The sequence below is a fragment of the Stegostoma tigrinum genome, chromosome 11, assembly GCF_030684315.1.
Source record: "Stegostoma tigrinum isolate sSteTig4 chromosome 11, sSteTig4.hap1, whole genome shotgun sequence".
NCBI lineage: Eukaryota > Metazoa > Chordata > Chondrichthyes > Orectolobiformes > Stegostomatidae > Stegostoma > Stegostoma tigrinum.
In genome coordinates, this window is record NC_081364.1 from 25,598,317 (window position 1) to 25,615,916 (window position 17,600).

At 41.8% G+C, this 17,600-nt stretch overlaps 1 protein-coding gene across 4 annotated transcripts in view; it reads right to left on the reverse strand.

The window, feature by feature from the left end:
• The window catches only part of acad9 (acyl-CoA dehydrogenase family, member 9), a 49,496-nt gene extending 32,332 nt beyond the window's left edge, over positions 1-17,164 (reverse strand). For 2 of the 4 annotated variants that reach the window (XM_059649853.1, XM_048547593.2), the window contains exons 1-5: positions 16,927-17,164; positions 13,158-13,251; positions 6,753-6,854; positions 6,103-6,209; positions 3,675-3,775 (exon numbers count right to left, since the gene is read on the reverse strand). In XM_059649853.1, the coding sequence (XP_059505836.1) occupies positions 3,675-3,775; positions 6,103-6,209; positions 6,753-6,854; positions 13,158-13,251; positions 16,927-17,127 (605 nt within the window). In that variant the 5' untranslated portion in view covers positions 17,128-17,164. The remainder of the gene's footprint in view (positions 1-3,674; positions 3,776-6,102; positions 6,210-6,752; positions 6,855-13,157; positions 13,252-16,926) is intronic. The other 2 variants (XM_048547592.2, XM_048547594.2) reach the window with 1 other exon arrangement.
• Between the last annotated feature and the right edge of the window lie 436 nt (positions 17,165-17,600).

The following is a 17,600-nucleotide window of genomic DNA, read 5'->3' on the forward strand; positions in this document are numbered from 1 at the left end:
AGGTGGGGTCTAGCTCCCAAAGAATCAAGATTTTAGCTTTAGCTTTCAGCAGTTGCTGGGGTCTTGAAGCTGTAATTCCTGTCCCTGTTATAGCTAAAAGCTTGAGCACTCTTCCTGCCGCTAGAATTGCATGTGGGACAATCTATTTGACTGAATTTGCCTTTGCTAAGGGTGTGTTTATTAGATGTTATTATATTGGAACAGTTGCTATTTAGTTATTAAATAATCTATTATTCTGTTAGGTTTTTCAATAGTGTTAAGTCATTCCACTTCTTTCTTTTATTTATTTTTAAACTTCAGTTAAAATAGAAGCTTCAAGCCTGGTAATTTGACCAAATGAATTGCATCCAGGACACATGCCTTTAAAAATCAGAAAAACTTGGGAGTCAAGGCTATTATCTTGTTATATTTGAAGGGGGTTTGGTCTAGTCCATAACAATGTGAAAGGATAGAAACTCTTTTTTTTAAAACAAAAGACAAATAGCTGTGCACAATAAATGCCAGTGATGTCAATGTCCAAACAACAAATTGAGATAAATAAGATTTACTGTAAATACCCATACCATTTCTCTCAACCTATTCTGGATGGAACACAGCATGCATTTCAAATGCAAAATTTAAAACTTCTACGAAACAAAATACATGAATTTTGCAACTAGTCATTTCATGATATGGTAAAAAGTCAATGGACCAGGACATGCCAATCATACACCAAAATCTTAATTCTAACTTCATCAGCCTCGTCTTTGTTTTTGGGTCATGACAGTTAGGATCAATATTTAAGTCGGAGGGTATCTTCTGAGTGTTATGCAGTAAATGATGGCAAATACGCTTATGACAACCAATTTTCAACACTGGCTGTTGACAAAATCAGCTTCGTATAAGCTGAAGCGAGGATGAGAGTAATAATAAGTAAGAGCGAGAGAGCATGGAAATTACTTGCAATATTGAATATTATATCTACGTTAAGGGATAAAAATAATAAGTATCCAATGAATACAAGTTCAGATGCTATATTCTAGTGCAAGCGGTGACAATTTTAAGTTGTCCTAAAGGCAAGTCAAACCAGACTTAAAAAACATTAACCCAGTTCATATCTTCACAGATGCTACCAGGCCTGCCGAGTTTCTTCTTCTTCATCTATTTATGGGACATGGGTGTCACTGGCTGGCCATCACTTATTGTCTGCCCCTATCTGTCCTTGAGAAGGGGGTGCTGAGCTGCCTTCTTTAACCGTGCAGTCTATAGACTATTGGTAGACTCGCAATGCTGTTAGGGAGAGATGTGGGGGACTTTGACCTGGGGACAGTGATGGAACAGCAATATATTTCCAAGTCAGGATGGTGAATGGTTTTACGGGAAACTTGCAAGTGGTAGTGTTCAGATGTGTCTGTTGCCCTTGTCTTTCCAGATGGAAGTGGTCTTGAGTTTGCAAGGCGCTAGGATCTTCGGCAAGTTTCTGCATCGTGTAGATAGTATATATTGCTGCTGAGTGTCAGAAGTGGATGTGGTGCCAAGCAAGCGAGCTGCTTTGTCCTGGATTATATCAAGCTCGATAATTGTTGGGTCTGCGCTCATCTAAGAAAGTGGGGACTATTCCAACACAGCCTTGAGTTGTGCCTTGTAGATGTCAGCTTTGGGGAGTCAGGAAATGAGGTACTCACTACAGGAATTTCCAGCATTCTCAGTGGTTGGAACAATTTTAAAACTGTAAGGCTATGCACCTGATAAGTGGCAAAAACGAGGAGATCCGAGACAGGACTCATATTTAAGTGTTGTTATTGCAAGCTGGAATCTAATGAGGTAGATGCTGATACACAGAAAATTCTGTTAAAGAAGGCTTTTGGATATCAGCTAGAATAACAAAATGATGAATAGAATGACAATGGTTATGTGTTTCAAATGTTGATAGACAGCATTTTAATAACCACAGTGATCACTGCTTGCACCTGAGCTGTGATCGGGTGTGATCAACAGTGAATAACGCAGCGCAGAAAAATCCACTGGGCAGGTTTTTCAAAGTGCCCAATCAATCCCACTTGTTATTTTCACACATCCTTATGAACCGTTTCCCTTCATGCATTCAGTCAACTTTTGAAAGGTATTACCAAACCAGCCTCTATCATCCTTTCAGTCACTTAATTCTGGATTACTACAACTCACCATGAGAAACTGCCCTCCCTAATATTGCCACCGATACTTTTGTCAATTTTAAAAGGTTAAAACAGAAATGTGGGTTCTATTACCAGGCATAGTTCATTAGAAGACAGGGAGACTGCGAAAGGTGGCAGAAACATACAGTGGCAAGCCTGTGGGGTATTGATCACAGGCTGGCTATGCCAAGTGAGGCAATATAAAATCATTCAATAATTATAATAATACTCCTCCCTCTATAAAGCAATAAAGTGCAATTTTTCTTTTGCCCTGAAATTGACAAGGAGATATAAAATCCCATGCAAAAATGTCGCTCAGCTCAATTACAAGGCAAGCCATGCAGCAGGTTGAGGTGCACACTGTAACAGCACAAAACTTCACACAAGCTTTAGAGAAAAGCTGAATCACACTGTTGCAACAACAATTTTGTAGATTTAACATAACCCAGAATTTTTGCATTCCCTGCTTTTAAGTTGCCATTTTTGCCTTGTGGCAAACAACTGGCCTTTAGATATGCTGTCTAAATGCTACTCGAATAAGTATTTAAGTGATTTGATGAGTATATCAGGCTAAATGGCTACATTTAAACAATTAAAAAGTAAAAAACTAAACTCTGCGCTTATCAAGACAGATACTGATGGACAGCTGACCAAAATTAACCTCAGGCTACCAGAAGTATACAAAGCTAATTACTATAACCATATGTATCTCAGAACAGGCTTTCAAACGCGTCTCTCCACCCCAAAGGGTCCACAAGATCATCCCAGGGGCTTACCAAGGTCATTAGATTTTAGAATATTTCTGCTATTCTTGACATATGAACACGTGGCTACAAAGTTGTGTCTGTGAGATGGCAGCATTTCTGGTTCCTGACTCTGCATCACAGTGGTATCTGACGTAATTTTTAAGACAGCTAATTGGTGACAACAAGTAGGATTTCCTCAAAGCATTCAAGACAAACGAGAATGGTAGACTGGATCCCTAAGCCAATACGAGTCTCTCCAGCACTGAGAAATCAGTGGGTCCACTCTCAGCCGAGGTGTATATTTAAAAAAAATTCAAGGACGGAACAGATCAAACATATCGTGTTCCAACCAGTCATAATACTTTCAAGCACAGCATGAAACTGATAAATCAGCTCTGACCAGCTGGTTGAAGAAGCATATCACAATACCAGTAGCAACATGCATTGTTATCCCTCTTGCACAAACCTATAACCCATGTAACTTATTCTGCTGTAACAACACAGTGAAATAAAGTCCAATAAATACTCCTTTTCACACTATGACTTGTTATATATACATTTTATGGCCCGCAATCACAATATGCATAGGAAAAGGCAGTGACACAACTTAGTGGCAATATTTCAATTTTTCACAATTCATATTAGCAGAGTACTTCAAAATGTTACTTACTTTGTAATATACAACAGACTACATATCGTAAAAGACTAAAAAAAACTTCAGGGAAAATGAATCGTACACCTTTATTGGTTGACTGATCCAAAGTTCCCTTCTTACCTTCCTGGTTCTGTGAGACAAAAAGCTGCAACATGTTCTCCAGTTGCTAGTTTAGGCAGATATTTGACTTTTTGTTCATCAGTGCCAACAATTAGAATTCCCTAAATATATGCAAAAATAAACAAAGATCAGTTTCTGCTCTATTTGATAACAAATTACATATACGCAGAAAATATCTAGATCACTAAATAAAGGCATAGAGCTGTAGTCTCTATCACAGTGATATCATCTTTTTGATAATAAATATATGTCCAAAATAGATCACAGCAACTATGAGGACAGATTGGACAAACTTGATTTGTTTCCATTTCAATGTTGAAGCTGGAAGGTAGGAGGTGGTGGTGGGTGTTGAGGTGGGAGAAGTGGATAGGTGGGAGAAAGGACACAGGGAAGTGGGGTTGAGTTGGGCTGGTTTTGGGATGCGGTTGGGGTGGGTGCGGAGAGATTTTAAAGCTTGTAAAGTCCACATTAATACCATTGGGCTGCAGGGTTCCCAAGCAAAGTATGACGGGCTCTTCCAGCAACCTTTGGGTGGCATCGCTGTGGCACTGGCAGAGGCCCAGGATGGACATGTCGTCCAAGGAATGGGAGGGGGAGTTGAAGTGGTTCACGATTGGGAGGTGCAGTCTTTGTCACGAACCAAGCGTAGGTGCTCCACAAAGCGGTCACAAAGCCTCTGCTTGGTTTCCCCGATGTTGAGGAGGCCACATCGAAAACAGCGGATACAGTATACCATATTAGCAAATGTGCAGGTGAACATCTGTTTCATGCGGAAGCTTTTCTTGGGGCCTGGGATAGGGGTGAGGTGTCGGGGCAGGTGTAGCAATAGTAACCAAAACAACATTTGAGTCTCTAGGGTTCAAGCTTCTTCAGCCTATTCTCTGAAGCTGCACATTTCATTCATGACCTAGAATCCCTGACCATTGAAAGAAAATTGTATAATTGGCAGATTTCATACCATTCTACTCCCTTCCATTGTCTTCATTTCGGGTATAATTTCAAACTATTTATTTCCAATAAGCAATCTTTGTCCGCCATTATCCAGAACCATAAAATGTTACACTGCAGAGAAAAGCCAATCATCCCCACGAGCTCAAACTAGTATTTTCACCATGAGCCAAAGTAAAAAAAAATGCTCACCTTCCACAACTTAAATGCCCTGCTTTTCAGTTATAACTCCTTCCATTTTTGTTTTCTCTACTCTTCTCCTGTATTTGGGCATGTTGCAGTTATATTCTTGTCTGCCACTCCATTTCTCAATAGAGCAACTATCCAAAACCATACTTCTCTTTCTGCTTTGCTTTCTAACTAATGTCTCCTATATTATCTTCACTTTCTATCTACTCTAACCAAATAGAAGAACCCTCCATGTCCTGATGGAGAATTCTCTATCCTTTAAATGGTAGTCAAGGAGTCCAGATGGTTCAAAGAAACCTTAACCTCTGAAGCTAATTCAGTTACAGACAGAAGTTAGCAACAAATAATTAGTTTCATAGAAAATACTACAGAAAGAAAATACGGAACATCATAAATTTGCATAACCAACGTTTGCATTGGAAGATTAAAATCTGACTTCGCTAGCAATGTGCTTTTCAAAAAAGTGCTGGATAATGCCAGAACATAGCTCCTGAGAGAAAGCAGACTGTCAAGAATCCAGGATAGGTCAGGAAAAATTGGAGTCATGGTGAGTGGTAAGATATCTTTCCCCTGCATTACAGGGGCATAAAGTAAGATGCCAATTGTATATACTAAGAACCACACCAGACTGATATCTGCTAATTCCACTTCTGGTACCATTGGAATAAATCAAGTTATGGTTATTAAGCAATACCAAGCTAGACGTTCAAATACCGAGTCATAGGGTCACAGAGTCATACAGCAGGGAAACAGATCCTTCAATCCAATTAGTCCATGCCAAACATAATCCCAAACTAAACTAGTCCCACCTGCCTGAACCTCACCCACATCCCTCCAAACCTTGCCTAATCATGTATTTATCAAAATATATTTTAAATAGTATAATTGTACCCACATCCACCACTTGCTCAGGAAGGTCATTCCACATGCTAACCATCCGCTGTGTAAAAAATTTGCCCCTCAAGTGTTTTTTAAAATCTCTTTCTTCTCACCATAAAAATGCACCCCTAGTTTTGAAATGCCGCATCCTAAAGAAAAGACACCTGGCTGAAAGAAACCACATAACTGTGTGGAGAAACCGATTAAAGCTTACCTACATTTCTTTACATTTCAACATTATAGATTAATTCAATGCCCACAAAAATTGTCACCAAGTTGAAACCAATGTCCACAACACCACAACTACTTTATTTTAGAAGATTTTCTTGAATGGAAGGAGATAGCTTTTCTTCAATTCAAATCGATAGTTTACAACATACTTGGAGAAAGATATTACAAATATCTCAAATACCTTCAGTCCAATAGATTGATGAGCCGCTAACGTAACAGCAATTGACCCATCTAAAGAAGTGATCTCACCAATTCGTGCATACATGGTGTTTGATAGACCAAGACCACCTGTAGAGAACACCCATCAACAGATTAATACAATTACTGTATTTTGTTTGAGTTTCAGCATCAAAATAAGTAGTCACAAGAACTATTATGTGTTATGCACTGTTATTTTCAATGCCTTGATTTTTTTTTTCCTTTATTCATTAATGGGATGAGGGCATTGCTAGCTAGACAGCATTTATTACCCACCTGTAATTACCCAGAGGGCAGTTAAGAGTCGACCACATTGCTGACAGTCTGGAGTCACATCAAGACAGACCAGGTAAGGACAGCAGCTTCCTTCCCCAAAGGACATTAATGAACCAGATGGCGTTCTCCAATAATTGACAATTGTTTCACGGCTATTTTTAGATTCTTAATTCCAGACATTTTCTTGAATTCAAATTCCACCATCTGCCATGGCAGGATTCGAACCCAGGTCCCCACACTGAAACGTTATCTGGGAATCTAGATTAACAGTTCAGCAATAATACCACCAGGCCATCACCTCCCCTTATATACAAGTTCGACATCAATGATTTTATCCTGCAGTATTTACAGACTCACCATGCTCTACAGGAACCTGTTGTCCAAACAAACCCAGCTCTTTGAGTCCTTTCATGGTCTCTGGTGAAATTCTTGCATGCATATCAATGCTTTTTGAATCAACTAAAAAGAAAAACATTAACGCAAGACATTTATCTGAACATTCTTTTAACAAATACAAAAACATGTGTGGCCCTGTTTGTTCATCAACTTTACTTCAAAATGAGAAGGTAAGCAGTTTTCCTGTTCTGATGCATTCGGGTCTTGATATTATTGGCATAATCCGCACAAAAGATCAAAGAACTGTATGTATAAATTAGATCTGTGGCACACAAAATTTCCACAATTTTTGCATCAGTTCATCAAAACTGAAATCATGCTAAAAGCAGACCCCAGCCCTAAGAAGAATCAATCCTCACTGGGAGTTAGCAATAATTTCATTTGTTTGCTGGCCTTCAAGGAAGCATTTAAAACTTCTGAGTGCAAAGGCATTCATTTTTTAACAAGCATTTTCAGGCAATTTTGCTTCTTATTTATTAAAAAAGACTGATTCCTGAACCCAAATATAATCAGCAAATAGCTCTGAATATATTTTTGATAACAATTTACAGTAAACTAAAACCAAATTACTTACAGGTGATAGACCAACAAATGAGAAGTTCTCATTTTTGTGATAACTCATTTTTAAGTATATTAATCATATCAAATCAGGTTATCATTCTTCAACAGATTAAGATATATTCTGCAAAACAAGATTTTTTATAAGAAGTAGTTGCGTTTTAAAAATGCCTATCGTGATTTGAACTTGAAAAACCAAGCGTTTCTTGAATTAATGCAATTTGCAACCTGGGCAATATCTGCATTCAAACACAGTCTACATTCACATCTTAAATCAGAACTACACAAATATCAATATTGCCACTTTCTCATCAGTTTTATGGATTAACCCCTTAACAATGAGGAAGAAAAGCACTGTGGATAGTAAAAAGATAAAGGAGCTAGTGTACCAGATGTCATTATTCATATGAAATAACTTGGGTGACATGGTGGCTTAGTGGTTAGCACTGCAGCCTCACAGCGCCAGGGACCAGGGTTCGATTCCAGCCTCAGGCAACTGTCTGTGTGGAGTTTGTACATTCTCCCCGTGTCTATGTGGGTTTCCTCTGGGTGCTCCGGTTTCCTCCCACAGTCCAAAGATGCGCAGGCTAGGTGGATTGGCCATGCTAAATTGTCCATAGTGTTCAGGGACGGGTCTGGGTGGGATGCTTCAAGGGGCGGTGTGGACTTGTTGGGCCAAAGGGCTTGTTTCCACACTGTAAGGAATCTAATCTAAAAAAACCCTGTTTTCTTCCATTTTTGCTGAGAAGGGAAGATAGGACTGCATGACCTTACTGCTGACTGCAGTTAATCATCATGGTCCAGCAGTTCCAACATTCATGTCTACATTTCCTAGTTTTTAAGAAATGCTGTTTTAACTTGTAATAACAGGCATCATTAAGTTTATATCATCAGCACTGTAATGAAATTCCTTTTTGGATATTGTCCACCATCTGGCAATGCAGATTGCCATGACTGCACATATGAAGTAGATGGTTTTACCTTTACAGCGTGAACCTGAACATCACTCAGAACAACATAAGTGGATTAACGGTGTGAAGAATTATTACTATCTTACTTGAGGAGACATAAATCTATTATCCCTGAGCTAAAACAAAATAAAAGTAACTTTACATATAAAGCAGAAATCACTAAAAAGTACTAAAAAATAGTTAGCTCCTTAAAGTTAACCAAATTTAAAGTTATGACGAGGGTAATTCAAACATGGCTTCCAAAAGGGGTCCATATCATTATCTGAAGATTAAATGCTTGCAAGGTTGCAGGCAACAGTCTAAGGCACTGATTTGCTCTTCTTTCGAGCTCGAACAGGCATGCAGGTTGAATTGCAACCTTGTGTGCTATAACCATGCTAGGATTCTACTTTCTAATGCCTGGATGATTATTTTCATTGCAAAATTAAATTTTCTCTGTAATTACACAAATTTTAATCATCAATACTTGTCTCATTATCTGATGTTCAACTACTTGAGCTAGCTTCATCATTAGAACGCCTCTGGCTCAAAAGTTAAAATAGATATATTTAGTATATACTGACTTTGTCCAGTTTAAAGCCCCATTCTACTTCTGTGCACATACCTACAATAATGCATTGTCCTCTTTGCATAAACGATCACACTAGTTACATTCTAAATTCCAAAATGTAATTGTCAAGCAAAGGAATCCTAACAGTGTCACTTTAATTAAGGTAGAAGATTACAGGATCAATTACCTAATCCATTTTGTACACAATGCATAACTGGAAGTGGCGATTTGTCATATTATGCCTGTTCCAACTCTTAGTGGGAGCCAATTGATTCCACTCTCCTGACCTTTCCCATTCCCATGCAATTATTTCCCCCAAGAATTTTGCCAATTCCCTTTCATAAGTCACTACTCAATCTATCTACACCACCCTCCAAGGTAGACTATTGCAGATCTTTTACTGGTCCACTCAGAAGACATGGATTTCACTGGCTAGGCAAAAAATTGCCCTCAAGCAAGTAGCGGAATTTGTTTCGAGATAGTAAGAACTGCCGATGCTGGAGTCTGAGATTACACAGTGTGGAGCTGGATGAACACAGCAGGTCAGGCAGCATCAGAGGAGCAGGAAAGCTGATGTTTCGGTTCAGGACACTTCTTGAGAAATGGAGGATGGAAGGGGCCTCTGAAATAAATAGGGGGATGGTGATAGCAGGTAGGTAGTGGAGTGGATAGTGGGAGAGAAGACAGACAGGTCAAGGAGGCAGGGATGAAGCTAGTTAAGGTGAATGTAGCTAGGTGGCGGCGGGGATTGGTCAGTGACGTGGTAGGAACAGATAATGTGGGAGAAAACGGACAGGTCAATGAGGCGGGGATCGCGGGGGAGATCTGGTCCTGGGAATGAGATCGGGGGTGGGAAGATTTGAACCTAGCGTAGGTGTTCGACAAAGCAGTCTCAGAGTCTCTGCTTGGTCTCACTGATTACAGGAGACCACATTGGAAGCAGGGAATACAATAGACCACATTAGCGCATGTGCAGGTGAACAACTATCTGATGTGGAAGGTTTCTTTGCAGCCTGGGGGGGGAGAGGGGAGGAGGGGGGAGGGGAGGGAGGGGAGGGAGGGGAGGGAGGGGAGGGAGGGGAGGGAGGGGAGGGAGGGGAGGGAGGGGAGGGAGGGGAGGGAGGGGAGGGAGGGGAGGGAGGGGAGGAGGAGGGGGGAGAGGAAGGGTCAGGCGTAGGGTCAGGCGTAGTACCACCTGCGCTTGCAGGGAAAGGTACCGGGGGGTGGCGGGGCTAGTGGGGAGTGTGGAGCGGATGAGGGAGTTGCGGAGAAAGCTGTCCATCCAGAAAGGCAGATAAGGGTGGGGAGGGAAATATATTCTTTATAGTGGGATCAGATTGCAGGTGGCGGAAGTGGCAGAGAATGATGCGTTGAATTTGGAGGTTAATAGGGTGATATGTGAGGTCAAGGGGAATTCTGTCTTGGTTTTAATGCGGGAAGCGGGTGTGATGGCTGAGGTGTGGGAAATGTAAGAGATGTAGTCAAGGGTGTTTTCGACCACTTTGATTGGGGAGGGGGGGGGGCGCGAGGAGGAGGAGGAGAAGTTGTGGTTCTTGAAATACGAGGACATCTGTATGTTCAGGGCTGGAACGCCTCACCTTTGGAGCAGATGCTGCGGAGGCAGAGGAATTGGGAATATGGGTTCGTATTCTCGCAGGAGGGTGGGTGAGAGGAGGTGTAGTCTAGGTAGCTGTGGGAGTCGGTGGGCTAGAAACAGATATCAGTTTTGAGGTGGTCACCAGAGATGAAGACAGAGGGGTCCAGGAGGAGAGAGAGGCATCAGAGATGGTCCAGGTGAACTTGAAGGTGTTAGTAAAGTTGATAAACTGTTCGAGCTCCTCGTGGGAGCACAAGCTGGCGCTGCTACAGTTATTGATGTAACAGAGGAAATGGTGGGCGATAGTGCCTGTGTAGCTGTGAAAGAGGGATTGTTCGACGTATCCTACAAAGAGGCAGGCATACCTTTGGCCACCCCCTTAGTCTGTAGCAAGTGGGAGGAGTCGAGGAAGCAGTTGTTAAGGGTGAGGACGAGTTCAGCAGATAAGGGAGTTGGTGGTGGGGGATTGGTTGGGCCTGCAGGAGAGGTAGAAGTGGAGAGCTTTTAAGCAGTGTGAAGGGGAACACAAGGGCCTGGACATCCATTGTGAAGATGAGGTATTGGGGGCCAGGGAATCGGAAGTTTTGGAGGAAGTGGAGGGCACGGGTGATTACTTGAACCTAGGTGGGGAGTTCCTGGGCCGGGGTGAGAAAACAGAGTCGAGGTAAGCGGAGCTAAGTTAGGTGGGTTAGGAGCAGGCAGAGACAATTGGTCAGCCAGGGCAGTTGGGTTTATGATTTTTGAGAAGGAGATAGAATTGGGAGATGCAGGATTGGGGAGCGAAGAGGTTGGAGGCTGTGGATCGGAGGTCACCTGAGGTGATGAGGTTATGGATGATCTGGGAGATGATGTTTGGGTGGGTCATGATCAAGGGGGCGGTAGGAGCAGGTGTTGGAGAGTGTTGGGGCCTGGCCCCGGCGATTTAAAGTTCAGTGCGCGATACCACAACTGCGTCTCCCTGTCACCAGGTTTGATAGTGAGGTCAGGGTTGGAGCAGACGGCTGCACGTTCTTAGGGTACAGGTTGGAGGAGTGGGAGGAGTGAGAGGCGTAGAGAGGTTGAGGTAATCAATGTCACAACAGCAGTTGATGTGGGCATACTGACAGTGCTGTCAAGGAAGGAATTTCAGGATTCTAACCCACGACAATGACAACATTTTTCCAAATCAGGTGGTGAATGGCTTGGAGAAGAACTTATCGGTCATGGTGTTCCCAAATATCTGCTGCCTTTGCTCTTCTAAATGGGGAGAGCTGATGGGTTTGGAACGTCCTGTCCGAGGAGCCTTGGTAAATTTCTGCAATTGTTCTGAGAAATGGCAAACATTATTGCTACTTGAGCACTGGTGATGGAGCAAGTGAATGCTTAGGTGGATGTGGTGTCAAACAAGCTGGCTGCTTTGTTCCAATGTCAAGCATCTTCAGTGTTGTTGGAGCTGCACTCATCGAGGTTAATGGGGAGTATTCATCACACTCTGGACTTGTGCCTTACATGGCTTGACAATCACAATGCAAATTACCTGCTACAGGATTCCTAACCTTTGACTTGCTCTTGTAGCCATTATATTTATTTGGCTAATCCAGTTCAGTTTCTGGTCAATGATAACCCCCTGGATGTTGATAGTGGGGGATTCAGTGACTGTAATGTGATTGAATGCCAAGGGGCCACAGCTAGGTTATCTCTTGCTGTTGATGATCGTTACTGGGCACTTGTGCAGAACAAACGGTAAATGCCACTTGTCAAAGCTTGTATCTTAAGGCATTTGAACATGGGATTTCTCAGTTTCTGAGAAATCACGAATCATGCACTACACTGTGTTATCATTGGCAAACATCCCCATTTCTGACATTACGAAGAAGGGAAGCTCATTGATGAAGTAGGCGGGGACTGTGATGACTGACAATAACTGAAACCATCTTCCTTTGATCGAATTTCAACTTATAGAATATTGAATGGTCTGCACAGAGTGGATGTTGGGAAGATGCTAGGACCTGAGGGTACAGCCTTAGAGTAAAGGGAAGACCTTTTAGAATGGAGATAAGGAGAAACTTCTTCAACCAGAGTGCGCGGAATCTCTGGAATTCACTGCCACAAAAGGCTGTGGAGGCCAGGTCATTGAGTACATTTAAGACTGAGATAGATAGGTTCTTGATTATTAACAGGATCAAGGGTCAAGGGTGGGAAGCAGGAGAACGGGGTTGAGGAACTTATCAGCCATGATTGAATGGCAAGCAGACTCAAGGGGCTGAATGGCCTAATTTCTGCTCCTATGTCTTATGGTCTCATAACATGGTAGAGTTTAGCATTCACTTTGACAGTGAGAAATTTGGATTGGAAACAACTATGCTAAACTTTAATAAATGTCATTACAAAGAAATGACAGTAGAGTTCGTTGGAAAATTTTGGGAAAGGAGTTCAGCAGAAAAGACAGTTGATGAACAACAGCAGATACTTGAGACAATTGCTCATGGTGCAAAGATATACCTGGAGGAGAAGAGGATAAGCCAAGGAAGTTAAGGACAGTTTCAAATTGAAAAAAATAAACATATAACGTGGCAAAGATTAGTGGTAAGGCAGCAAATTTGGAAAGTTTTAGAAGTATCAAAAATTTAATAAAGAGTGAGAAAATAAACCAAAGTCAATCTTAACTATCACGAAAATTTACGCAACTAATATTAGGCAAAACAACATACCATCGTCATTGAAAAATTTTTCCACAGGTACAACAAGTTGATTAATCTCTTCCAATTCTTCATTACTGATCTCTGGATAAGGAAAAACTTCTTTCTGGAAAAAAGTGTATAACCTGAGATTCTTTATAATACATAATCTTTTTTATTAACCAATTTAAACCAGGTTTTTTTCTCCTTCTTCAATTGTATCCCTTTCATTTCAGAGTCAGAAGACCGGGAACTAAAGGTCAGCGCAAAGAATAAATAATCAAGTATGAGATTTCAGTGCAATGCTGTAGTGTTCACAACCCTAGTACAGCATTTGATGCAAACATGAGCTTTCAACCACATACTCAAACTATTACAAAGACTGGCTATTTCTAAATCTAAACATTGGACAACTATGCCAGTGCTTCAGCTGCCCTGCTGCTAAAACCTTCATCTACGTCATCATTATCTTGGGACTGGACTGTCCCAATGCATTCCTTGTTGGCCTCTCCTCTTCCATCATCCATAAATTTCAAATAGTATTGCCTGTATTCTAACCCACAACAAGGCCCCATTCATTCATTACACACGCTTGCTGACCCCCACCAACTGTTAGATTAGCAAAGCCCCAGTTGGAAAACTCATTCTGATATTCAAGGCCTTGCCTCTTCCTACACTACATTCTCCTCAACAACATTCAGATACCTGTGCTCTTCCAATTCCAGTGCCTCATAATTTCACGGATTCTTGTCAAAGCAGTGACTTCAGTTGTTAAGACTCTTAAGCATTGAAATTCCCTCTCCAAACTTCCCCATTTGTGATACTCTTTTCCCTCCTTTAAGAAATTCTGTGAAATCTCAACCACCAAGCACTAGGTAATCTTGAATCTCGTAATTTATTATATCTTGTTTAATAAAACTCTTGTGAAGCACTTTCCAATGTTTACTATGTCAAAGGTCAATATATAGCTACCAGATCCCACAGTGCTATCTTAGGAGCAGAGAAATACTTCTGGTTTCCTGGGCAAACAGTTATCCCTCAACCAATATCCTTAAGATAGATGGTATGGCCTTTAAGTTACTGTTAATTCCTTATGATTCAGCTATTACATTGATTTTGCAAAGTGTTTGCTATATCCTCTGTTGCAACAGTGACTACATTTCAAAACTACATCTTTGCCTGTGAAGCACTGTATGATGTCCTAATATCAAACACACTTACGGGGCAGAAGTTTTTGTAAGGGGCTACCTAGGTTCTAGCCATGTCTTTTCAAAATGCAATAATGGATCTATAAGTTCTTGGATAGTAGGATCTGCCAATGCTGGAGAATCTGAGATAACAAGGTGTAGCGCTGGATGAACACAGCAGGCCAAGCAGCATCAGAGGAGCAGAAAGCTGACGTTTCGGGTCTGGACCTTTCTGCAGAAATGAAGGGTCTGAAGAACGGTCCAGACCTGAAACGTCAGCTTTCCTGCTCCTCTGATGTTGCTTGGTCTTCTGTGTTCATCCAGCACTACACCTTGTTATCTTGTATAAGTTCTTGGTTTCTCTTCACTTCCCATTTCTGTAAACAGAGAACCAATTGGATTTTCCAATTCTGGGACACCATTCATAAATCAAGTGTTCAAAGAACTGTAACAGTGAAGGAGACAGCAGTTTAGCCCTTTGTATCTGCACCAGCTCTCTGAATTTGCAATTCAGTGCCAATTGTAAGGGACCATTGTCTTGTGGATTTTTTGGATGAGGCATTAAATGACATGGTATAACTGAGATGTTAATGGAATAAAATCCCATTGATTTCTATACTTTTATAAATTAATGTCTTTTATCTGCCTACACATAGGTGTGCAGGCACTGCCCTGAAGTTTCCTGCCCAGCTAGGAATTCATTGTAAGACTTTGTAACTCCTTGTCTTCCCTCGCGTCAGTATGCAGACACTGTCTTAAGCTTCCTGACTGAATAAAATTAGAATTAAACTGTCTCAAATAAGGTTAAGTGAGGAACATTTGTAATGGTGAGAGACTTCTGAAGCATGTAACTTCTGTCGCTGACAAAGGGGCCAGGGCACTGACTTTGTTGTAGCCAGACACACCAGCAACTTGAAATCACAATCTGTCCTGATAACAATTTGAAATCGCCTCCTGCCATTAGCAGCCACTTCACCAACAATTGATACTATATCCCGGTCTTTTATGTTCTTGATGTAATAATTGTTTGGTATCCTGTCTTTGTCTGTTGTAATAATTGTTTCATGTATCATGTCATTGTGAGATGTGAAATTGTTTTATGTATTATGTACTTAATAAAGTATAAAAAGTGGGGACTGTCCACTGCTCGGGGAGAATTACTTGTGAAACTCTGCACTCTGTGCCGGGTTAAGTACAGTGATTCTCCACAGCTTGTACTTGCTTGGTAATAAAAGGATTTGTGTTTTTCTAAACAGGTCAGTGTCTTGTTATTGCATCAAGTCCGTGAGGGTCTCCGAAAACGAACCAGACAGAACAGCTGGATGTAAAAGTGTTTATGGCACTAAATCAAATCATAGGTCAGTTTCCCAGTGTCCTGGTGAATATTTAATCCCTTATTCAACATCACTGAAAAAACTCAATATAATCACACTGCTTTTTTGGGGGGGGGGGGTGTGGGGGTGTTTGCAATTAGAAATTAGCTACGTGTCCGATATTACAAGAATGATTACAGTTCAAAAATGGTACTTTATTGACTGTAAAGCACTGACATCAATAGTCATAAGGAGTCTGATCTTAGACAGCAGTGGATACATTGCACTTTCAGGCCAGGTTAAACAGATTATTTCTTAACGAAGTCAAATGTTATGGAGTAGACAGAAAAGTAAAACGATGATCTAGTTAAATGATGAAGTAGGTTCAAGAGGCCCTAATATATATGCTTTGTATTTTCATATGCAATAACCTGCTAGTGGCTGACCAATGTCCAAGAACTCTGACCGGGTATTCAGATAAAATAAATATACATAATCTTAAAGAAAAACAGCTGCAATACTGACTCTCACTTCTGCATTCTAATCCTCTCATGAAGATAGAAAATTCACATTTTAAAAGTCAGTAGCACTTATTCTACTACACATGTTTTTAAGAACTGAAATGCACAACCGAGTGAATTTAGGCATACTTATCACAATTTGGTAGAAATTCACCAGTAAACATTGTTACATGCCACACCTATGTTGAGCTTAGCAATAGTACACCTTTTGTTTTTAAACAGGCTGTCCAAGAGACCTTGAAAGGTAAATTAACATCAAATGCCTGCATCAAACAATACAGCAACATCTTACAAAATGAATTCAATGAAGCGTCAATTTGACAAATATTTGTTAGCTCAAGGACATAACTGTTTTGACTCAGAACTAGAAGGCCTGAGTATGGAAGAGCCCGACAGCTAGGTCGTCACTCCATCCTCATGTCTCTTTTCCCTCTATTGTCTTCCAAACTACGTTGTGGCCCAGACCTTCGCCATTTCTTCCCCATCTTTCCACAGTCGTCTCCTCGTCTTTTTAATTTACTAGGGCCCTTTTCCCCAACCCTCCCCCACCCTCTTCTCATTCTCTCACGTATCCTCTCCTCCCAACCATCCACCTTCCCTTCTTACCCACCCAGTCTCCCCTCACCTCCAACCCCGCCTCTGCCCTCCCCACCCATGCCCCCCGAAACCTCCATGCATCGCAGGCCCCTCTGCCTCCCGAACCCCTGCCTAGGCTCCCCGTAACCACTCTCTTCGAACCCTTCGTCCCCCTCCCAAGCCCTTCCCCGCCCCGGCCACAAACCTGGTTGATTTTCCCCAGAATCAGTTCCTTGACATAAGCCAGGCTCCGGTCAGCAGACCTGAAACCGCGGTGATGACAGCACGTAGGGAGCAGCCTCCCAGTGCTGCCATCCTCCCGTAAGCGCTTGCCCGAGGCCAACGGCAGGCGACAGGCGGACACACGGACCAACGACCGTCCACCGGCTACCGCAAACCGCTGCATGGCTGACCTCTGACCTCAGCAGTCGTGGATCCGAAACGGCCTACGTCGCACGGTGCTGACGTCACAACGACCGGGTGCCAGACCGCTGGCGGCCACTAGGGGGCAGGCACCTTCCAACTGGGGACCCTGTCCTTCAGGCCAAAAGGCGCGTGGTTGGTTCGGTTTCAGCCAAGAAACAATCGGCAAAGCATCTTTTTTTTTATAAAAAGGGTCTTCACTTCAAAAACCTAAGGCGAAGGACATTTACAAAATTAGCTTGCCCAATAAGCACATTACAGTCGTGCAGGCCTCAAGCTGTCAACCACCACAAATTCATTGCCCAGGCCATCAGAACAGAGAAAGGCTCACATAGGAAAATCAGGAACTAGATAACAACCACCAGAAGGAACAGGGAACCTGCACCTGTCCGGTCTTATCGCAGAAGGTTGATTTGAAGGTACAACAGGTAATTCAGAAGGGAAATGGAATTTTGC